At 38.6% G+C, this 25,058-nt stretch overlaps 1 protein-coding gene across 6 annotated transcripts in view; it reads left to right on the forward strand.

Annotated features, from left to right (window-relative positions):
* The window catches only part of SAMD8 (sterile alpha motif domain containing 8), a 51,362-nt gene extending 35,121 nt beyond the window's left edge, over window positions 1-16,241 (forward strand). For all 6 annotated transcript variants that reach the window (XM_082717267.1, XM_082717264.1, XM_082717266.1 and 3 more), the window contains 4 exons: window positions 3,001-3,096; window positions 5,087-5,204; window positions 11,256-11,406; window positions 11,579-16,241. In XM_082717267.1, the coding sequence (XP_082573393.1) occupies window positions 3,001-3,096; window positions 5,087-5,204; window positions 11,256-11,406; window positions 11,579-11,883 (670 nt within the window). In that variant the 3' untranslated portion in view covers window positions 11,884-16,241. The remainder of the gene's footprint in view (window positions 1-3,000; window positions 3,097-5,086; window positions 5,205-11,255; window positions 11,407-11,578) is intronic.
* The last annotated feature ends 8,817 nt before the right edge of the window (window positions 16,242-25,058 follow it).

Here is a 25,058-nt window from a genome sequence, read left to right on the forward strand (position 1 = left end):
ATACAGAAGGTATGTAGATAAATACTGTGCGATTCCATTTATATGTCATTCTAGGAAAGGTAAACCTATATAGGACAGAAATCAGTTGAGTGGTTGCCCCATGGCTAGAAATGAGAGAGGGGATTGATTATAAAGGGGCACAGGGGAGCTTTTTGGAGTGATGAAAATATTTTATCTTTATTGTGGTGGCGGTTATATGACTGAATATGTTTGTCAAAACTCATTGAACTGTACACCCAACAGAGATGATTCTCTTCTGGTTGTTAATTAAGCCTCAGTAAAATTAACATTAAAAACAAGTTAAGGGGGTGCCTGTGTGGCTCAGTCATTTGAGCATCCTGACTGTTGGCTTCTGCTTATGTCATGATCTCAGGGTTGTTTGGGAACACTGCATGAGGCTCTAAACTGGGTGCAGAGCCTGCTTAAGATTCTCTCTCTGCCCACCCCTTAAAAACAACAACAACAACCAAGTTTATCCTTCGCCTATGTTTCTTAGAAAATGACTGGAGGATATACATCATCAAGACTGAGGAATAAATTGAAAAAGAGGAGAACATGGATTCAGGAGCCAAAGAATCTAATACAGAAAAGGTGAATTTCCAAGATGAAGGTCAAGTTTTATTTCAAAAAAGAGCCATACAGGAGGACTAGAAAATGCAACCATACTAAATTGGGGGGGGGGGGAGCTCTAGAAGAAATATCCCCAAAAGAAAAAATTGAAATTGATAGAATAGTTTGAAGATGAATGGTGATAGGCATATAAGAAACAGAGCAAACCAAAAAAAGCTGTATTTTAGCTCTAGAGAGTTCTAAGAATTTCTGCTATAAGAAAGGGATTATTCTTTACTGACTCCGTTGTAAATGATATTTACAAACCTACGTTAAGTAAAAGCCAAACTTTATTTATTTATTTTTTTAAAGATTTGTATTTATTTATTTGACAGACAGAGATCACAAGTAGGCAGAGGCAGACAGAGAGAAGGAAGAGAAGCAGGCTCCCTGCTGAGCAGAGAGCCCGATGTGGGGCTCCATCCCAGGACCCTGGGATCACGACCTGAGCCGAAGGCAGAGGCTTTAACCCACTGAGTTACCTGGGCGCCCCGCAAAATTTATTTTTAAAAAAATTGTGCAACAATATTGAGAATAGGGAAGAGAAAATTGGAGTGGGTGGTAGGAGGGGGGCTAACTAAAATATACAATGCTAAATAAGACATGAGGGTGAAAGTGATTACCTCTGGGGAGCAAGAATTAGGTAGAGGGTGGGACAGAAAACTTAATTTCATCCTAAACATTGTAAAACTGTTTTACATACATTTTTATATATATATGTATACACACACACACACACACATATTTTTGGACATGCATATATATGTATAGGTACAAATACGGTTTTTTAAAATGTTCATTTTAAATGTTTATATGGTTAAAAGTCACTTAAAGGAATCTTTCTTTTAAAGATGTATTTTTTGAGGGGGGAGGAGCAGAGGGAGAAAGAGAAAATCTCAAGCAAACTCCATGTTAATTAAGCACAGAGCCCGATACCATGACCATGACCCGAGTTGAAACCAAGAGTCAGATGCTCAACTGACTGAGCCACCAAGGCACCTCAGGAATCTTTCTTTTATCTGAAAATTTCTGATATGTGATACAATACAATACAATACATGATACAGTACAATATATGATGCAATACAATATGATACAATAACCCATTCCCCAGTAATGCCAGATAAATAAGGCCGTAATAGATTAAAAATACAGAAGAGGGGATGCCTGGGTGGCTCAGTTGGTTAAGCAGCTGCCTTCAGCTCAGGTCATGATCCCAGCGTCCTGGGATCGAGTCCCACATCGGGCTCCTTGCTCCGCAGGGAGCCTGCTTCTCCCTCTGACTCTGCCTGCCACTCTGTCTGCCTGTGCTCGCTCTCGCTTGCTCTCTCTCTGACAAATAAATAAATAAAATCTTAAAAAAAAAAAAAAAAAAAACAGAAGAGAAGTCTTTTTTCTGAGGTAACAAATAAAAGGTAAGTCCCTGACTAAAGATGATTGACTCTCTTCACTAACTCTGAATAAGGTTTGCAATGGACTATTAATATCTTTCATTCAGATTTCATGTTTTCTTTTTAATAAATACCTTTATTTTCTTATAAAATGAACACATTATTGTACAAGAATTCTTAGTGGAAATGTACAAAGAATAAAAATAAGACAATAATCCTACCAGATGACCTGTTTGCACTAACTCATTTTCACATTTACCCTATTCCTTCCTGTGTCGTCTTTTTCTCCTCCTCCTCCTCTTATTATGTATGTTTTTATTTATTAAGATTTTATTTTTAAGTAATCTCTATACCCAGTCTGGGGCTCAGACTTAAAACCCTGAGATCAAGAATCGCATGTTCAACTGCCTGAGCCTGCCAGGTGCCCTCTCTCTTTCTTTTTAAATTTAGAAATGTGACATATACTTCACTAATGAATAATCACGGGAGCTGAAGATTTGGTGAAGAAAGAGAAATCAATTGAAAAGAGAGAAGAAAATAGGGATATAAAACAAAGGAGGGCACAGAGAAATAAAGGGGTAAAACAAAACAAAAACTCTATTGCCTCTAAAACAAAACCAAATTTGTTCTAAGAAAAAAAAAAAAAAGAGTCAAGTTCAAGCCCTGATTCTTCAGTTAGCACATCATGCATGAAGTGAAACTTTTCCCATTGATGTTTGTGGACAATTCTGTATCCAGGTCAACACACTACAGAGAAGAAGAAAAGGGTTTTTAACCTCTTCACAGAGAACCATTAATTGGGAATCACAGACAGCAAAGAGGTTTTGGTAAATGGAATACTTCATGAAACAGGGTTTCCCCCCCCAATTTCTTTGAATACCATCTCCTAAAAGAGATAAAAGTTACTAGGAAGCAATGAGAAGAGTATCTTATTGCAAAGGGTGTCAATTACATACATACACTTCTTGTCAGTCCAAAATGTAATTTTTTTCTGTTCCAGTGTTCCTAGAATCCCATGGGCCTTTGCCATGACAGAAGTATGTGGCATGATTTTGTGCTATATTTGGCTCCTGGTTCTTCTTCTTCACAAACACAGGTACCTCAGTTATGCCATTAAAAGACAAAATATTTCGACTGTCTTGGATAAAGTTCATCAAACCTTGTTTCTCCCTTTGAAGTTTCCTTGTTAATTTCCTTTAGTCGTTATGGAAAATGTTTCGGGTTTGATCAACAAAAAAGTCACTGTGAGGTAATATCTACATATTTAGTTGTATTCTGAATATATTCTGCAGGCAAAGATCAGAGATGGTGATGTTCAGCCATGAGCCAACCAACCGCTGATAGTCTAGCTGTAACTTTCTTTGAAAAAAAATCAGAAATGTTTTTGTGGAAGAATAGAAACTCCTCCAAGGACAGTCTTTGGTCATGAACAGTGTTTGGATGAAAGAAATTCTCTGCTTGGAGGAGGCCTATTAGAAAAGAGATTATTTTGCATACCCTGTACATCTAGTCAGTGTGGTTTGCTTAAGATGATACAGGAAATTGCTGAATAGGGAAAGGGCTTCTTTGGCACTTTCACTAAGAAATATAAAGGAGAGAATTTTTTTTATTAAAATGAAGTGTAAGGGGAAGCTTCTTTTCTACTTTAATGCAGGGAAATTACTTGATTAAGTAAAAAAATAAGGCATAATGAAAAAATTTTACAAACTATGTAGTTTATAGATCTGGTTTCCATTGTCTGTGAACACTGATGAAGAACAGGGACACTTTATTGAATTTTTTATCCTCTCCTCCTCACCAGGAAGGATCTGAGGTAAACCAGTGATGGGCTTTAGGTCCCAAGCAGCAGTTATTTCATTGCTTTGACGTTGAAAAGAAAGGTTGGTCATTGCTATTATCATACTGGTAGGCTATCATTTGCTTCGTTTCCATTTTCCAGCAATATTTTTTAACTCTGGATTGCTTAAAAACAGAGGTGGCTTAAAAACGTGTAGTATCACTGCTGCTTTGTGGTTTAACTTTGGCTCACAAGACCCTATGAATTTGAATTTTCCATTCTTCTAAACAAGAAAGAATTTACCATATAGGAAATTTTGGTAGGTTTAGCAAAGCACAGCAGTGGCCAGTTAATTACAAGTTTTGGTGTTTAATTGGTCAAAGAAAGTGTTCCTCTCCAATGTTTGGCCTTTGTACTGCTTTCATTAGAATCACCTTGCTTTTGCTAAAATGTGGTTTCCTAGGTTCCATCCCACATGTACACACTAAAATTTGAGATCTCTTGTGTTCATTGCTTCCTTGAGGGTGAGAAGAGCATTTTGAAACCATGTAAATCATAGTCCCTGTGCTTAAGATTATTATAATCTGTTTTGGTTTGGACATTTTAAAAAATAATATGACAGCACAAGTGAAATCACAATGCAGTTCAAAATTTTTGCTAGGTATACTTAATATAAAACTTTGTATTTAAAAAACTTAGTATTTTTATACTTTAAGTTTTAAAAAGTTAGAGAATGTTTAAGATAGCTACTATCAGTAACCAATTTACAATTTTATTATTCAGCAAAAATTCCCTAAAACCCTATTTAATTTTACCTTTCATAAAGTAAATAATTAAAGAACAATATATGAATAACAGCATTAACTTTAAGCCAAGAGTCAGGGTAGGTACTAGTCCTTCTTTTCCTGGATAGTTCCTTTACTTTCTCTTAGCCATATCTTCTTATCAATGAAATGATGCTCTTAGGTGAGCACTGTCTAACATGGCAGATACTAGCCACAGGTGGCTACTTAAATTAATGAAAATGAAATGAAGTCAAAATTTACCTCCTTGGTAAAGGAGTGCTCAAGAGCCACATGTAGATAACCTTATTGGGCAGTGCAGTTATAGAGCATTTCTGTCATTACAGAAAGTTCTATTAGACAGTGATATTTCAGATCTAAGATTCTTTAAGAATTCTGTCTTCTTCAAAGAATCTAGTTCTGGTAGTTTTCCTGCCTGCTCTCCCTTTAAGTAAACACTTGATTCCTGGAGATTTTTGGTTTGCTTTCTTCTGATCTTTCTCTCTTTTTGGTCACTCTGTTCACAGGTCAATACTTCTCCGAAGGCTCTGTAGTCTGATGGGCACGGTATTCTTGCTTCGCTGCTTTACCATGTTTGTGACCTCCCTCTCCGTGCCAGGACAGCACCTGCAGTGTACTGGAAAGGTAGCCTGCTACCTTCTTTATCATTCTTGCTTATTCTTGGTGGGTTGATGGCACCATATTTGTAACAGGGCTAAAACTTTGCTTTTAGTGTTAAAATGCTTTTTAGGGGTGCATGCGTGGATCATTTGGCTCAGTGTCCAACTCTTGATTTCAGCTCATGTTATGATCTCAGGGCTGTGAGTTTGAGCCCCCAGCATCTGCTTATGCTGGCCATGGAGCCTGCTTAAGATTGTCTCTCTCCCTCTCTCTCTGCCTGTCTCTCCTTTCTAAAGAATAAATAAATAAATAAATAGATAGATAGATAGATAGATAGATAGATAGATAAAATGTTTGAAATGTCCTTTTTAGCATTTTTAATATCTGTAATAAACCTCTAGAAATAATTCGGTAGAATCCTTAAGCCAGAATCTACCTCCTTTTTACATATGTCCATTGATACTGGTTCTTTGCTGTGGAGCTATGGAAAACAAGTTTCTTTCAATGATAATTTTCCCTTTCTCACCATCATGAGCATCTTTAGTTCCTCATATTGATGTGGAAATGTTCAGGTTCAGAGCAGAGGAAGAATTCTTGAGACACTTCACCGCAAAAAGGTGGTTTTATTAAAGCACAGGGACAGGACCCATGAGCGGAGAGATCTGCACTGGGGTTGTCACAGGTGACTGATTGATTATAACGTTCAAACTGAGAAGGGCTTAGGGACTAGCGTTAAGTCTCTAGGGAATTGTGGAAACAAGGTTTCCAGGGCCTTGAGGGGGCTAGCTATTGTTAGGACAAGGTCATTTATTACTGTCTAGTAAAACCTTAGTCATGACACCCTTCAGATGTATATCAGGGGTCCATTATCTTGGAGGATGGCTACTGCCATATCTTGGGGGATAGAGATAAAGGAAGTTTCCAAAGGATGTTTTTTTTTTTTTTAATTTATTTGACAGACAGAGATCACAAGTAGGCAGAGAGGCAGGCAGAGAGAGAGGCAGTGGGGAAGCAGGCTCTTCCCCACTGAGCAGAGAGCCCTATGCAGGGCTGAGCAGAGAGCCCGATGCAGGGCTCTATCCCAGGACCCTGGGATCATGACCTGAGCCGAAGGCAGAGGCTTTAACCCACTGAGCCACCCAGATGCCCCTCTGAAGGAATTTTTATATGTTAAAGGAGACTTATAGGATCTTGGAGGTCAGGATAATGTTAAGCTAAAATTGCCTTTTGCCCTTAGCAAAGTATTAACATCGAGGCCCCTGAGTTCTAAGAGGAGGGTCACTCTGCATGGCTCAAGGACTTGTCTGTCAGTGGGCTGTAAGTTGTAAGGAAATTTAATTTTTTTCTTTTGCCTTTGTTCTCCATATAAATATAACATGACAGTGGTCCCTTTGATGTCCTTATCACTTCTTTTTAAAAAGTTTTTCATTTGACTATATTCCACTTAAAGTACACACTATTCTAAACCTCACTTTTTGCTGGGATATACTAAATAATGGCCAACTTGTTGTTTTTGTTTTAAATTTTGTAGCTTGTTTTGGTACATTATAGACAATATCTTCTCTTCTGATTAAATTGCGAGAGGAGAGATTATGCAGATGGGAACAAAAAAAAAATTTAAAAACCTGAAAATCACCTGTATTTTACATACAAAATTGGCCTTCGTGACTCATTAAATTTGGACAAAAGAATTTATTATCCTATTTCTCTAAGCCTCCGTGCTTTAGTTATTTATTGCCAAATACTCAGATATCGGTGTTGGCGCCTTTGTTGTAATTTTAATGTTGTTTGTATATGTGTAAAACAAAATTATGTGTCAGCTCTTCTGTTACAATATAAATAGCTGAAATGCTAACAAGGAAGATTAAGCAGCCAAAGGATCAATAACTAAAACTACAGCCCTGAGCAGAAGGGTGACATAACTTTCTCCGTATTAGGAGACTGACCAGTAAGCAAAGGAGAAGGGTTAATATGACACTTAGGATTTATTGTGAAGACAGTGTTTTATTTTTCTGAAAATATATAAATTAAAAAGAAAAAACATCATATTCCCTCTCTTTTCACCCATCCCATAAATAATCCTGTTAACAGTTGGGTATATAGCCACATAGACTTTTTTTTTTTTTTTTTAAGATTTTATTTGAGGAATTTCTGAGTGGCTCAGTTGATTAAGCATCTGCTTTTGGCTCAGGTCACGATCCCAGGCTCCTAGGTTTGAGTCCCACATCAGGAAGCCTGTGTCTCCCTCTGCCTGCCACTCTGCCTGCTTGTGCTCTCTCTCACTCTCTCTCTGACAAATAAGTAAATAAAATCTTTAAAAATATATATTTTATTTGCAAGAGAGAGCACAAGCCAAGGAGGAGGGTCAGGGGGAGAGGGAAAGGCAGACTCCCGGCTGAGCAGGGAACCCAGTGCAGGTCTCGATCCCAGGACCCTGACCGAGATCATGACGTGAGTCAAAGGCAACCACCCAACTGACTGAGCCACCTTGGCGCCCCCACATAGACTGTTTTTAAGCATATTCACACATTCATATAAGTTTATATAGTAGATACTTTTTAAATACAAGATAAGATTATATTGCAGACACTGTTCTTCGGTTTATATTTATTTAATAGTATGTTGTTTACTTTCTTCCTAAAGAAATACATATGGCTATATCTCATCTTTTTTTTTTCCTTAAGATTTTATTTATTTATTTGACAGACAGAGATTACAAGTAGGCAGAGAGGCAGGCAGAGAGAGAGGTGTATGGGGGAAGCAGGCTCGCCGCTGAGCAGAGAGCCCAATGCAAGTTTCTATCCCAGGACCCTGGGATCATGACCGGAGCCAAAGGCAGAGACTTTAACCCACTGAGCCATCCAGGCATCCCTATATTTCATCTTTTTAATAGCTGCAGTGTCCATTGTATAATTTACCAGTTTCTAAATCATGTACATTTATGTTTTTTCCAAATCTTACTATTTATAAATCATGCTATCGTAAATGTTCTTGTGCACTTATGCATTTTCTGTTATTTAATCATCTACTTAAGATAAATTCCTGTAAGTAGAATTATGAAATCAAAGAATATGTACATTAAATACATACTGCACAAATACCCAGCAGAAAAAGTAGATTTATCACTACTACCAATACTGTATTCATGTCAGTTTTCCCACTCCTGTGCCAGCACTACTCAGCTATCAATTATTGGAGTCATTGCCATTCTGATTGATGAAAGATGGTGATATGAGACTTTTACAGTTTTATGTTTTAAAGGTTATTATTTATTTCTTAGAGACCATGAGCAGGGGGAGGGGCTGAGGGAGAGGGAGAGAGACAGAGTGAAAGAGGGAAAGAGAGAAGCAGGCTGCCTGCTGGGCAGGGAGCCCACCTCTGGGCTTGATCCCAGGACCCTGAGATCATGAGCTTAGGCGAAGGTCGACACTTATGCCACTGAGCCAGCCAGGTGCCCCTACAGTCTTAATGTTCTATATTTCTTATATATAAATTTCTTAACATTTGAATTTATTTCTGCACATGATGTGAAGTAGAGATAGAATAGTTTTCCCCGGCTAGTATGGTAATGGATTAGAAGATATTTTAAAGAATAAAAATATAAGCTTATTATACTGAAAAGAGAATTTTCTGTAGCAGAGGGATTTAATTGTGGGTCAGCCACTAACGAGAATGTTATATGTGCATTGGGCTCTAATGTGTGCTACAAAAATAAATTAGATACCATTCCTCTACAGTATGGATAGCCCTCTTTCTGTCTCTGATGACTGTGTTTCATTATCAGTTAGTTATATATGGACATTTCTATTCAAATATGCCCTAAATACTGTTAATTGTTTTTATATTATAATATAACCTACTTATTGACCTGTATCATTTGTAGCAGTTGTTAAAAATAGAAAGTTAAGGTGATAGTAACTAGCAATCAAGTCCCTTACAGCAAACTCCATAGGGCATTTTCATTGAAATAAAGTAATTGCTTGAAATCTCATTCCCAGAAGTAGGAGGTTTAGGGACAAAACCAAGAACCTACCTGTTTTTGAAATGTAGCAATGGACCCCCCTTAAGGAAAGAAAATACAGAATATTTGGGACATTTAAAATTGGAAGGGACAAGGAGACTGGGTATCTGAGCAATTATTGTTTTCTTTTGACTGGCATCACTTGTTTCCTGCCCTTGTCTGAGAGGTATTTTCCTAGCAGTCTCTGTTCTTCACTGCCTAATTTTTTATTTTCACAAGAGTACCATCTCCAGCTCTATTCTCATTAGAGGTCTTAGAAGAACCAAACTGTGTGTATTTTAGCAACATCTCTTTTCTTTTCTCTAATAATAGATCCCTTTTCCTATCTTGCCCTTCAATAAGGCAGAAAGGGAAAGCTGGGTAGTACATAATCAGCAAGTGAGATTTCTAATGAAATTGTGTTATGAGGTTGTTTCTGCTGTTAATTAGCCATAGTAGAAACTTCAAAACGTAGGCCTTTAGGGGCGCCTGGGTGGCTCAGTGGATTAAAACCTCTGCCTTTGGCTTGGGCCATGATCCCAGGGTCCTGGGTCCTGGGATCGAGCCCCACACCAGGCTCTCTGCTCAGCAGGGAGCCTGCTTCCTCCTTTCTCTCTCTCTGCCTGCTTGTGATCTGTGTCTGTCAAATAAATAAATAAAATCTTAAAAAATAAATTAATTAAATAAAACATAGGCCTTTTTTTTTGTTTGGTTGTTTGTTTTGTTTTGTAAGGTTATTTTCTTTAAAGCTCTAATTGACTTTATTGAACGATTCATGAATTGGGTAGCACCCCTAGGAAGTAGAGAGGCCCTCTAAGACATAGGACTTTGGAATTAGACTTCCTGGATTCACATCTTGGTTATGTTACTTACCCCTGTATGACCTCTCTAAACCAATTTCCTCAGCTGCATAATTAAATCACTTCATGGGATTGTTGTGGAAATTAAATACAGTAATACATAAAGCACTTAGCAGCATGTCTTTCACATAGTAAAAACATGTAAAATTTTAGGAATTCTTTGTACTGTTACTATGTGTTAAATGCTTGCTTTTTTTTTTTTTTTTTTTTTTTTTTTTTTTTTAAAGAAGGACCATTACTCAAACTCTTCCTCCAAATGGATGGCTTTTTTAAGCTTATATGTGGGAGTTGGCATTGGGTTTGGCTGTTAATAGGAAATTCAAGATGGCATGGTTTAATAAATAGTGGTTTATTCTACCTCATAAGAGAAATATGAAATTAGGTCATGTGTACCCATATGGACTTATTAAAAACCCACAATTGTTCTGTCTTTATCCTCTCCTATCCTAACACTTCTGTATGGAGTTCTCAAAAACCCATGATTCTTCTTTGTACTTTCCTGTCCTCACACTTGGCTTGCATCCTCAAGGCCACTTAGTAGTCCAAGATGGCTGCTAGAGTTTCAGCTATCATGTCTGAGTTGTAGGCTCAAAGAAGGAAAGGTGAAAAAGATTTCCTCCTAGTTGTTTTTTTCCTTTATAAATAGCCTTCCCACAACTCTTTTACACTTTCATTTACATCTTATTTTATAGAACTTAGTCACAAAACCACACCTGCAAGGGAGGCTAGGAAATGCAGTGTTTTGGTTGAGTTCATCGCTGTGTCAAATAAAGTAGACATTCTGTTACCAGTGAAGAAGGGAAGAATAGATACTGTCATAGCCTCTTTCTTAATGGCAAGAACAACCAGCAAATACTATTGCATTATTGGATGAAAAACTTGAAAATATTTTGTGTAATAGTGACCTTTTCATTGTAAAGGAACTCTTAGAGAAATTTGAATTACATAGATTTCATGTAATTACCAGAATATTTCTGGTAGTATTCTGGTAATTACATGAAATATTTCTGGTAATATTTCTGGTAATATTCTGGTAATTACAAGTTGACCACACTTTCTTGATGTCTAGAATGAATTAATTAGACTGGGAGGCTGGTTGCATTTGTTCAGATCTTATTTCTAAGTCATTCGGCATTTGAATTTCAATGTGAGGGATGTTTGGAAGCCCCTACCTCTCTAGACATTAGAAGCACTAATTTGTAGCTTTCTTTATAGATATATGGCAGTGTATGGGAGAAACTACACCGGGCCTTTGCCATTTGGAGTGGCTTTGGTATGACCCTAACTGGTGTTCACACTTGTGGAGATTACATGTTCAGTGGCCACACAGTCGTCCTAACTATGCTGAATTTCTTTGTCACTGAATGTAAGTATCTCTTTAGTGCTTCCATGTATTAGATGACTGGCTACAGGGTAGGCTGAGGGAAGGGTGTCAAGTTCTATGAAGAATGAAAGTAGCAGACTGACTTAAGAAACATGTGACTTAGAAGCATTGGAAAGAATGTGGTTTTAAAATGATCTTTCTGTCCTTTTCCCAGATACACCAAGAAGCTGGAATTTCTTACATACTTTATCCTGGGTTCTCAACCTCTTTGGAATCTTCTTCATTTTGGCTGCTCATGAACATTATTCCATTGATGTGTTTATTGCCTTTTATATCACGACAAGACTCTTTTTGTACTACCATACTCTAGCCAATACCAGAGCATATCAGCAGAGTAGGAGAGCAAGAATTTGGTTTCCCATGTTTTCTTTTTTTGAATGCAATGTGAATGGTACAGTACCTAATGAATATTGTTGGCCATTTTCAAAACCAGCAATAATGAAAAGATTGATTGGCTAAAGTCTATCTTTGTAATGGGTTCATGGTTAAATATGCAGTAGTTGTTGAAAGTGAATAACGTTTGCTTTCTCCCCCTAAGCTGTTCCCGGATGCCTTGCATTTTGGCTTATATGTTGACAAAGTGAAGTTCCATGTTCTGAGCAAGGCTATGATTGTAGAAATCCAGAAAGAGCAATGAAGAGTCCTTACATATCCGTGTGAGTAGGAAGCTTAAGTAGATGTTTCTGACCCTTCTCTTTCGGCAGACTTAATGTTGTGATTGAAGTCAGGCTGTTACCCTTACCTGTTGAGAACTTGCTTATTGAATTTAAGTAATTTGGTGATTGAATGTGTTTTTTTTTTTTTTTTTTTCTAACTTCATTAGGACTCTAGTCAAGAAATAATTTTTTTTAGGTCCTTATTATCTTAAAGGAAAAACCCCTACCAAATGAGCAGTACTTGTTCTTTGAACTAATTTCTGTCTTTTAAAAAAATGCAACTCTAGAAAGTGATCTGTGTCACTAACAAATAATTTCTGCCTCTGAAACAACGTTAAGAAAAGTATACTGAACATTACCAGGATGCCTGAAACAAGACGAGAATGGAAGGGGCCATACATGAGGTGACAAAAGTACAAATATAGTATTGGCATTTTTCACCAAAGAGGCAACAAAAGATGCAGTTCCTCTTTTGTTCTGAGGGTTCAGTATGAATGTCATTAGTGTTTATAAGGGAAAAATGGCTGCATCCATAAAAATAAAATTGGCTTAATTTTAGTGAGATAGGTACCTGGAACAACTTTGTGCTACAGTTGTTATTTAGACATATGACAGCCCAATTTTATGCCTTTAAATGATGTTACTTAATTAGCTAAATAGTGGAGTGTGTTACCAAATGTCAGATAAAGTTCTTATGTCTATAAGTAGGGAGGTATGCATGCAAAGAATATTTTTTCTCTTTTTGAAAAGAAATTTATAACAGTTGCGGGCATAATACAACTTTTTGGTTTTTGAAATTTGTCATTCTTGGCCATCAAAAGACGGATGTGGAAAAAAGGTTTTGTTGTTTTTCTTTTTTAAATACAGTTGTGTACATACATTCTTTCTTCTTAGTCTTAATTTGGCAGTCAGGAAGTGATATAGTTAGTTGCCGTTTACAACACTAGAAATTTAGTACCTTAAGTAATTTGACCTTTGTGGTAACATTTGTCACTTTACTTTTAATGATTCTGGTTAGTAGTTATGACAGAATGGTTATGGAATTGGCTTTTGAGCCCCAACTGATTGAGCTTAGTTACTTGGAATATTAATTGCATGGTTTTTACATTCCATTTTAAAGCAAGGAGTTAGAAAAAGTACTGGCATATTGAGGTCTAAAATTAGGCCACTTAGCAGAGACCCACTCCTAATATGGATGAAATATTTTATTTTTGCACTTTAAGTCATATTCCCACCCCTGTATAAGCTACAGAGGAGCCTGAATGGATTGGGCAGGAGAAGAATATTATGCAAACAAATTCCAGCCCGTGCTGAATGATCTCAATTTGAGTCGACTCTGAATATTATTTTTTTTCTCACCTGAGAAATGGCACAAGGCAATTCAAGTTTTATTATGCTTGTAAATCTCATACTTCAGAATCTTATAATATCTTAAATTATTGATTCTAATACATGCCTGGGACAAAAATGTCAAGATTTCATCTAAGGAAACTGCATGCTCATGAAGGGTGAGGGATGTTTCCTATACTACTTAAAGTACTTTGACCCTTGAGGTCAAAGCCGTGTAACTGCCATTCTTTACAAGTGACAGAGCAAGACCATATTTAGCTAGGGACGATCGAGTGTTGGCTTTTGGAAAAATGTTTGAAAAAAATCTGTGGCAACATTAAGTCAGGAATGTTAGATAGCTGCTTAATGGTAAACTTGCTAACATCAATCTTCTTTCCTTCATATGGATTCTATTCTAGAACAAAATAGAAAAAAATTTCAAGTAATTTTGCAGAGCTGTTGACATCGAGAGTGCCTAACAGCAGTCTGCAATGAGGATTGTAAAATAAGTTTTCAGCCTCGCATTTATCATATCTGATTTGAGGAAAAGGTAAGCTAGATTTATAATTTATTGTTATAACTAATACAAGGCAGTGTTTACATAAATTCATCATCTCCAAGTCTCTTGGAAAGTGTTGATACAAAATTCTTTTCCATTTCTTTTTTTAATATGAAACCTGTATTTTAGTTGTTTTTTTGTTGTTGTTTTGTCCAGAAATTTCCAGATTTTGTCTTTTTTTTTTTTTTTTTTTCTTGTTAAAATGTAAACCATTGGAAGAGTGGTATTTATATTCACATTTTGGGGGTGAATGGGCCTAGGTGGAGAAGCTACATACGTATTTTTTTCTCCTTTCTACAGTTGAAGACTTAGGAGAGGCTTATATTCTTAAATACTGAGACCTTAGTATAGAAGGAACCAAGAAGGTTTTTGGTTTGGGGATACAAACTAGAAGTTACACTGAAAGTTCTTGATGCCTTTCTCTATAATTCTGGTGGCAGTGTAGCCTTTTTTTTTTCTTTCCTTCCTTTCTTTCTTTCTTTTTTTTTTTTTTAATGTCTGTGCAGGGCATTGTTACTGAAGGGTATTGAAGTTCATAGGGAGTAAGGAGGTTTTGAAGATGGCAAATAAGCTAATATCACTGAATAATTTGGGAGAAACTTTTTGGCTATGCTGCAGAATTTTCAAATGGCTATCCTCTCCATCATTCTCAGTGGCCAGAATTGCTAGAGTAAAAATACAACTTCCACATGCTGGGTCTGTTTTTTAGTTGTTACTGTTTTTTTTTTTTTTAATCAGAAAGCAATGAGTGTAGCCTTAGAACCAGTCAGCCAAAGAAATGTGGGCTGTTCACAAGAAAGAATCCATTGAGTGAAAACCTGCTGGTTTTATAACTCTGACACCCCAAGTGGTGTTCTTTCTTGCCCTGTACTTGCTGAAGTATTGTTACTCAGAATTCCAAAAATCTTATAATTTACAAACAGAGAACAGAGAAGCCAAACTCTTTTATAGTTTATATGAAACAGTCTGTTTTAGAGACATCTGTTTGGAAAGTGTTACTTATATATTCAAAGTCATATTCATAACACTAACTTGCTTGGAGTGTATTCTGCAAAAGGTAATTTCATCATGAGTTTTATAGTAAACATTTTTTAAACATTCTTGGTCCAAAATGCTTGAGAACGTTAACCATATTCTTGTTTTAAACTCTGTGATCTAATAAACTTAATTCTTTGATAGTCTTTTTGTAGACTTAAGTTATCCCTTACTAAGAGTAACTAGCAGTAATAGTCATGTGTCAGTTCTTTAAGGTATTCAGGCATTTGCGATAAGAAAGTTCTCTTTTAGAATAGTCCAAGTTTTCTTAAACAGTATTGGTTTCTTTTAGATAGTTTCAAAGCCAACAAAGCATGTCAGTTTCAATGCCATCTTCACTTGGTAGTTAAGATGGTTTGCATTTGTAAAAAGTGAGCCTGAATTACCCCTACACCTCTGTAGAGACTTGTTAGTAAGTCAAAAGTCAGGCTGCTTCAGGTGACCAGTGAGAAAGGAAAGAAGTTGAGGGTTTTTCCCTCTTTGTGTTTGAGTGGCTCTGAATGACTGAAATTACTATGAAAGTAGGTTTTGGTCTCCCTCTCACACCTACTGCTCACACCCAGTGAATGCCACCAATTTCAAGTAACTAAAATGTGGCCTATTACTTTACGTCAAGTTCAATAAAAGTATCTATGAAATCTGTAAACCATAATTCAGCGACCAGTAAGGTTGGTTTTAGAATATGTTCTACTCTAAATTAGCCAATAGACTTTTTGTTCAGTGTATTCCATATTTAAGCATAAGGAAGATTTGTGTCTGATAGGAAGGAAGAGGGAATACTATGATAATCTCATTATTATTTCAGGTCTCTTTCAATATGAACTACTGAGTTGTCTGAATGGTAGCCAGGCCATGTTATTAATGTCATCTTAAAAATGCTTAATTTTAATAATTTTTAATTCAGAGAATCTATGGATTATTAGGACAATTGAAGTATTTCTGATATGGAACAAAGGAAGTGGAAACTGGTACTTAGTGGGGGAAGCAAAATTAGCTTGGACTAAAGTGGGCATGTTTTGTTTTAAGAACTCTACCTAAATGTAACTCTGTCCACAGAGAAACTAGTATTACTTGAAGATGTGAATGTTCCTGTGGTAGCCATACCTTGAAGCACAGTGTTGTATATAAGTAAATATCTTGATTCTAAATTAAATCCAGATTTAACTAATATATTATTTTATATCTTTGTTGTATTAAAATGTTTTAAAACACTAAAAATAAAACATTTGGAAGTTGAATTGCAGTCTCTTATTTGAATGTCTTTGCATTACTACTGCAGCTTGTCTATTCTGTTTACAGGAAATTTTTATTTTTGCAAATGATTGGGCCCAGCAACTTTAAATTTTTTTTTTTTTTAAAGATTTTATTTATTTGATAGACAGAGATGACAAGTAGGCAGAGAGGCAGGCAGAGAGGCAGGCAGAGAGACAGGAGGAAGCAGGCTCTCCACGGAGCAGAGAGCCCGATATGGGGCTTGATCCCAGGACCCTGGGATCATGATCTGAGCCGAAGACAGAGGCTTTAACCCACTGAGCCACCCAGGCGCCCCGCAACTTTAAATTTTAATATAGTATCTAGTTCCTGGCTCTTACTAATGCTTAGTTGTCTCTTAAATAAGCCATTTGCCCTTTCTCCTTTCTTTTGTGTAAACTAGGAAAGAAAAGTAATCTTCCTGGGGTATTAGAATAATTATGGATTAAGATGAAAGGGAGGGAAAAGATGCAAAAAACACATTAAAGTTTTTGTTCGGTTGGTTGGTTTTCATTTAATTGTGGATTATATGGGAAGATGCCATAATCTTGGCAGGTCAGCTTTGGAAAAAAATGATGAACAGGGAAAGAAGGGAAAACAGCTGTTAGTGGGTAGCACAGTAGCCCAAAACCATGGAGTAATTGAAACACTAAGCATTGTGGTAGGACCATATGAATTTAATCCGTGACTGAACTTAACTTTCATGACCACTCCTAATTTGTTGGTGGCTCCAGCTAGTCTCTGTCTCGGGAACTCTGGGAAAGAATAGTCTAGAATGGACCTAGCGGCTACATGGTGGAATAGAAAATGCACTGGGTTTAGACTCTGAAGGCCTGGGTGTTGCATCTCTGCCACTGATTAAATTAGGTCTTTTCTTCCAGCTCCACCTAACTTTATGTTTAAAAAGGGGTGCAAAAAAATGCCTTTCTCCTGTATTAAAGGCCAGATACGAAAGTACTCTACCCTTGCTGTCTTAGTAGCTGGTACATAATGCTTGAAATACTAGTTGAATTTAGGTCAATAAAATGGCCGATGCCCCCAGGAAATTAATAATCTAGCAGGGAAGTTGACATGAAACATTCATTGGGGAAATCAACCCACAGTTAAAAAAAAAAAACTGCCTGGTTGAATATCTTCAGGGATGGGGAAAGGGAAGTGGGGGAATTTGTACCATTTTCATACAAAGTTACTGTTTTACATATTTGATTTTCCTTATAGGCTTTCCGTTTGAAAAAAGAGTTGAGGATAGGAGAAGGAAATGTTTGGAAATAAATGAATCAATAGAAATTTTACTGTCTTCATTTAATGGTAGCTTGGGAGAGGAAGGGCTCAGTGGGGACTGAGGGTCCATGCAGAATTTACTAAGCATGTAAAACTTGAACTGAGCCTTCCCTGAAGAAAAAAATTCATAAGAACATGATGAAAGCTTTAGAAGACTAATGTAAAAAATTGGATTTGTGGGTGCCTGGGTGGCTCAGTGGGTTAAGCCGCTGCCTTCGGCTCAGGTCATGATCTCAGGGTCCTGGGATCGAGTCCCGCATCGGGCTCTCTGCTCAGCAGGGAGCCTGCTTCCTCCTCTCTCTCTGCCTGCCTCTCTGCCTACTTGTGTTCTGTCAAATAAATAAAAATTTAAAAAAAAAAATAAAAAAAAATAAAAAAAATTGGATTTGTGTATGTGTTAGAGAACTGATGTCAGGGAATATGGGTTTTTTTGTTTGTTTGTTTTTTAAGATTTGTTTGAGAGAGAGGGGGAGAGTAGGAGTTGGGGCAAGAGCAGAAGGAAAGAGAGAGACTCTTAAGCAGACTCCTGCTGAGCGAGGAGTCCAACAGGAGGCTTGATCTCACAACCCTGAGATCATGAGCTCAGCCGAAATCAAGAGTCAGATTCTTAGCTGACTGGGCCACCCAGGCATGCTCACAGGTTATATGTTTTTTTGTTTTTGTTGTTGTTTTTAAGATTTTATTTATTTATTTATTTGAAAGAGATCACAAGTAAGCAGAGAGGCAGGCAGAGAGAGGAGGAGGAAGCAGGTTCCCCACTGAGCAGAGAACCTGATGCGGGGCTCAATCCCATGACCCTGGGATCATGACCCAAGGCGAAGGCAGAGGCTTTAACCCACTGAGCCATCCAGGCACCTCTGACAGGGTATATGTTTTTATTTATTTTTTTTTTTTAAGATTTTATTTATTTATTTATTTATTTATTTGACAGAGAGAAATCACAAGTAGATGGAGAGGCAGGCAGAGAGAGAGAGAGAGAGGGAAGCAGGCTCCCTGCTGAGCAGAGAGCCCGATGCGGGACTCGATCCCAGGACCCTGAGATCACGACCTGAGCCGAAGGCAGCGGCTTAACCCACTGAGCCACCCAGGCGCCCAGGGTATATGTTTTTAATACAACCATTGGAATACCTGTTGCCAGGGTCTAAATTGTTAGGACACGTATAAGTAGTTTTATAAATCAGGAGTTAGTAAAGGGCACAAGTGTAAGTCAAAAAGAGAGAGGTAGGATGATGGAAAGTACACAAAAGATCAAATGGGAGATGAAGGAAAGGCTACAGGCCAAGTCAGTAGGTCATGGAACCCACGCCTGGGCACAGCTTGTAGGAAGCCTCAACACCTAACCAAGGAAGATCAAGACATTCCAAAATGACCTGCCAAGTGCTACTGGATTATGTAATGTGACTGTAGGATATAATATACCCTTTATCCAAAATTGTCTGTTTTATGGTCAAACAGTTCACTTACCTGTCCAAGTGCTGGGCTGCCAGGCATAATGTGGAGTGGGAACAGCTCTGTCAGAGACTTGAGAAGAGTGCTGGGGCAGGAGAATGCCTCAGAGGAGCTCAGTTACCACCATCAGCAGTAACTTGGAAGAAGACCACTTGATAGCTGTAAGGCCTCTGTTAGAGCAGCATGGATATTTAAATGCTATATGTTCTCAGCTTTAAGGGTCCCCTAGGAGAGCTACAAGTATGAAACCACCACCATGAACCATTCATATTCTAGCCTTAAGGGTCTTGGATCCCACTCTAAAGAAAACACATGTACGTAATGGTTTATCTTTTTCTTTTCTTTAAGATTTTATTTATTTATTTGAGAGAGAGTGTGTACAAGCGAAGTAGCAGGCAGAGGGAGAGGGAGAAGCAGGTTCCCTGACAAGCAGGGACCCCAATGTGGGGCTCGATCCCATGACCCCAGGATCATGACCTGAGCCAAAGGCAGATGCCCCCTAATGGTTTTTCAATACAGACTAATCAGCCTTCATCAATAAGTTGTCAGTGTATCTGAAATTTGATCCTGTTTTTCCTCAAAGACTGTTTTGGAGGCCTAGCTGGAGAGCAGTTGGCAGTAGTAGGTGATGTGATTTGAGGGACTCCAACATGGTGAAAACCATCTGAGCCACCCAGGTACCCATGACTCTTAGTATCTTTTTAAAAAAGTTATTAATTGTGAGTAATTAATGAACATGGTAGCAGACTATATAAACTGAAAACTTTTCTTCCCATTCCTGTGCCCAGTCTTTAGTTCTTTTTCCAAGTGACTATCATTTTTAAATAGTATGTTTTCCCAGAAGCATTCCATGCATATTCAAACAAATACATATTTTTTCTATTTCTGTTTATATTATTTAAACAAATTGTAGCATATATAGATAAGGTTTTGCACCTTATTTATTTCACTTAACATGTACCAATGCCTTCCCTCCAAGAACACACGTTAGTTAAATAAGTTAGATTTATTGTTCATTGCAGTGAGGGAGAATGCACACCATGGTAAATTACAGAGCATCTCAGCTGGAGGGTGTTGGGAAAGGACTTACAGGATTGCGTTTGGATTAGGTGGTTGGGAGGAAAGTTTTAAGGAAGCTCTGGATTGGATATTTTCAGGATGCTGGACCAATTTTATAATTGGGTGCCTTAATAAATGTTAAGACAGAAGGAATAGATCGAGGCTTAATGTTATAATTAGTAAAGAAACAGAAATCACTTGGGATAGAAGGACGTTTAGTGGGTTTTGTGGTTTAATAATGTTCATGTTTTTAATCTGTGTTCAGACATGATTATTGATAGCCTTGTTTTTATCTTGGTCTATCATGGTCACAGGTCTCCTTGTCATATGTTGGTGTTCTTTTTTTTTTTTTTTTTTATCTGTCAAATAAATAAAATCTTAAAAAAAAAAAAAAAAAAAGAAAGATGACTTAACAGATTGAGAAGGGTCTCTCCCACTTTTTATAGTGTTGTCTTTACCATCTCCTGCCACTGCTGAGTCAGGGGCGGGGGTGAGGATGTTGATAATTGTCTTCCCAAGCACCCAAAGGAAGCTAAGTCCTGTTCAGTCTAAGGGAGAGTCTGGAGAACTCAGTTGCTTTCCATTTCAAGTTTTGTAAAGGGTGGATGTTAATACCTGCCTGCCCACCAGCAGCTCTGCCATGGCCTATGAGACATTCCAAGGATCTGAATTTACCCTGTCCCAGATACAGGGCTCCATTTTAGATATGTATGACCTGAAGCATGGAAGATGTTTTGAAAGAATATTTATCAAGCATTTATTGAGCACCTATCATATGGCAGGCACTATTTTTTAAAATTTATTTATCAGACAGAGATCACAAGTAGGCAGAGAGGCAGGCAGAGAGAGAGGGGTAAGCAGGCTGCCTGCTGAGCAGAGAGTCCGATTCGGGCTTGATCCCAGGAACCTGAGATCATGACCTGAGCCGAAGGCAGAGGCTTAAACCACTGAGCCACCCAGGCGCCCCACCAGACACTATTTAAGCATTGGTGCTTCAGTGGTAAAAGAAATAAAGTCCTTGCCTTCAGGAACCTTACTTTCTAGACAGTAATATATGAAAAAGAAAAGCATCCCTGACAGGTGTCAACTAGTAACTGGCAGTGGTGTTCCATTACTGAACATAGACAGTGTTACAGAATACCACATCAAGTGAGGGCTCTGCATGATTGTGATGGACCATCTTCACTCATAAACAAAGCTGGGTAGACATATTCAACACAAAAAATAACCAGATACCCCATCTCCCTATTAATATGAGTAACTAAAATACTGAATTGTCCCAGTTTTCTAAAAACATTCAATCCAGAATAGCATCTCACCTCCTTGTTTCCTGGAACCCTCTGCAGCAACTCCTAACTCAAGCCCAAATCCTGTGCAAGCTGCTCCTGACACCCTCTTACTGAATTTTCCTATTCTTTTCAATAGTGTTTTATCTCTCTTGCTTATGTGAATTTTTTTTTTTTTTTTGCTTATGTGAATTTAAAACAAACAAACAAACAAACAAAAACTGTGACTAATGTGTGCCCCTTCCTACCCCATGATCTTTGCTTGGTGGGAATTGGTTCTTGGTAGCCAAAAGTGGATACACAAATACAACACACACTCACACACACACACACAGACACACACGGAAACAGATAAAAGGATAGAGAGTGATAGGGAGCACTTGCTATCTGACAGCGCTTTTAAGGCCTTCTACTCAGACATTAGAGTAGAGGCCTGAATGGGAAAGGAACCATGTGGATATCTAGGGGTTGAGGGAAAGTAAGTGCACAGACTGACCTCTATAATAGGCTTGGCATGTTCTCCAAACAATTAAGAGGCCAGTTTAGCTTAAGAGTGAACAAGGTGGTGGGGGTGGGGGGCGCCTGGGGGTGCCTGGGTGGCTCAGTGGGTTAAGCCTCTGCCTTCGGCTCAGGTCATGATCTCAGGGTCCTGGGATCGAGGCTCTCTGCTCAGCGGGGAGCCTGCTTCCCCCTCTCTCTCTGCCTGCCTCTCTGCCTACTTGTGATCTCTGTCTGTCAAATAAATAAATAAAATCTTAAAAAAAAAAAAAAGAGTGAGCAAGGGGAAGAATGATTGGAAGTGAACTTAGAAGTAGCCGTGGCTCTAAGCATGCAAGCCTCAAAGGTCTTGGTGAAGAAGATTGATTTTGCCTCAAGTCATAGGAAGCCATTGAGAGATTTTGGGTTTGTGTGTATGAGAGTGACATCTCCATTTTAGCCAAAGTGACACTGCCCTTAGGCTAAGGCAGAGAAGACCTACGTGGGTGACTGGCCTGGCCTTAGAGACAGTTGTCTCTGAAAATTTCATCAAACTCTTCTGGGTCCTTTATTAGAAGTTTGGAAGAAGGAAAGATGCACAAGGAAATGAAAGCCACAGAAGAACCAAAGGAGAATGCACCATAATCTCAGAAATCCTGTGGCAGAATGAAGCATCAGTGGATGTAATAGGAAACCGGATTTTTCTTAACGTCTCTTCACTTGAATAAAAAATTCAGTTTGGCAAATTAGGAGAGCCTTATTTTTGGTTCAGAGGTTGGCCTTTGCAGTTGGGCACCAGCAGAGGGTGCTATAAACCTGAACAGCCGGGATGCCTTAGGTCTCAGGCATGGAATGAAGTCTGAAAGTTGCTGTTTTGAACATAGTGTGTGCATCGGAATCACCTGGCTTTCCCTTCCCCCCTTCCTCTGTTTCTAACAGGTTCTCAGGTTAGATGCAGAAGATTTTAGATGCTGATGTTCCCAGTCAGTTTCTCTTTCTGGAGGTGATAGGAATCCCCTGAAGAGCCTTTCAACAATCTGAGGTGCCCTCTCCTAAGGGCATTTCAGAATGGGTTGGAGTGAGAATGCAAGTGTTCCTGCTTTAGTTCCTCCCTCCCTCCCTCTCAGACAGTTGTAAAAAAAGATTAATGTTCCTGCATTAGTTCCGTCCTCCTTCCTCTTAGCCTGTCCATGAAGCTCTATACAAAATAGTTGCCATAAGCGTCACGCTTAGCTTTTTTTGTTCTCTCATTCCATCTTTTAATTTTGGTTTCCAGTTGTACATTACAAGTGTACAGAAATCAATTGACTTTTGGCTGTTAACGTTTTATCCTGTGACCCTGACAAACTCATGTACTGTATTAGTTCTAGAGGTTCTTTTGTAGATTTCTTAGGATTTTGCGCATAGTCATAGACAATCTCATCCATCCATGAGTAGTGACCATTTTATCCTTCCCCCATTCAAACTTGAATTCTTGTTTCTCTGGTAGCCAGAACTAGATCTACTGACCCCCATTCTGTCATGATATTCAAGAGCAGTTAACACACCCAAGTCACAAAGCAATTGACAGTATTCTGAGTTCTAGGTGACCACTGAGGATGCTTAGGGGAAAGACATCTGAAATAATGAGAAGTGTGTTGGCCCTAAGATGTGAGAGACCTAGCCTTGAAATAGTTTTTATTGGCCAGAGCTAGAGAGTAGAACCCTGCCTTCCTACAGTGGGGAGATTAGGTTGTAGCCAGGAGTGGGAAGAATCTAGCCTTTAGCACAGTCCTGCCACTCTAAGCCAGGAGTTCCTTTGTGGGTCAGGTATCTGAGTTGTAGCTGCCCTTGTCTGGGTGACTGCTCTGTCCACAAACTGGCATGAAGGACTGAGGTCCTCATGATAGAGGGGGAGGGGTTTTGGGGAGAGAGACCTCAATAGGCATCAGGGAAAAGGACATGCCCTGGCATAGGGTAGAGAACTGAGAGGGAATCATGAGAAGCCCGACTCTTGTGCCAAACTTCTGGAGGACTGGAGGAACAGTCCCTTCAGGTCCTAGTTTCCTTATCTCTAAAAGAAGAAGAGGAGTTCTGTTCTGACTTCACAAGGTGCTTGAAAGAAGACAGTGAGGTAATAGGCCCAGATATGAAAGAGAAAAGGTATTATTGGAGTATAAGGTCATACTAGGTGAATTACCATACCTGAACCAAACCTCCCTAAAAGTTGAGTTCTGTGGGAGAGTCAGGGTGTGAGGGTAAACAGTATGCCCTCTTTTGATACAGGGTTCTCTTGATAGCCTTTATGTTTCCCCTGATTAGCTGCTTCTGCTAGATGGCCCTCTAAGCTGTACTCACTGAAGGCTTTGGTTGAAGTTTGGGCATGGCCACTCAGCTTTTCCAGCGTTCTGTCTCTGCATGGTCAGGAAATGGGGGAAGGCGCTCTCTGCTTTTCAGCCCTTCAGCATTCACCCGCATCATACAGATGTTTTAGCAGTAGGGCTCAAGCCCTCTGGGGTAGACTCCTACTCTTTTGTAATATGACTTTACTGCTCCTTCCACCAAGAGGCAAAGTCTTTTTCCCCACCCCTTTTATAGGAGCTGACTAATAAAATGCGGAGGAAGTGCTGACATGAGGATACCGTTTTCACCCTCTTGGGATGCTGGCCCGAAAGGCTGTGCCATAAAGGAACTTGGCATGAAATATCTTGTAAGGAGAGAGAGGCCCAGCAGATCCAACTACCCAGCTGAGCCCAGCCTCTAGCTGACCCATTAGCTGAGACAGCTGCATGAGTAAGCCCAACAGACATCAGGAGAACTGTCCAGTCGTGCAGAATCATAGACATAAACCATTTTAAACTACGAAGTTTTAATGTACTTGTTAGATTGCAATAAATAACTCATATACCTAACTTTTTTTTTTTTTCTAATCCTCCTTCCCACTGGTCTTCTATATTTCGAAAGGCCTGCCTTTTTTATGAGGTCAGAATGTGTTTTTCCAGCCGCCTTGGCCAATATTCAGTTCCGTATTGTCCTGAAGTCTATTTTCACAGGGCTCATGTTGGCTCTGAGGCTGTATATCTTAAATGCAATCTCATTGGTGAGTCACTGATGCATTCCTACTTGGCTTTGCCTGGAATTAAATGGATCAACACATAGGCTTTCAGAATTTTTTTTTATTAAGAAATCACAAATTTAGACTTTTGCCTGTGGCCAAGGTAGAGTATAGGGACCAGATTTACCCTCTCACTTCATCATTGCCCCCTAGTTTGC

This window comes from Mustela nivalis (assembly GCF_964662115.1).
Source record: "Mustela nivalis genome assembly, chromosome: 2".
NCBI lineage: Eukaryota > Metazoa > Chordata > Mammalia > Carnivora > Mustelidae > Mustela > Mustela nivalis.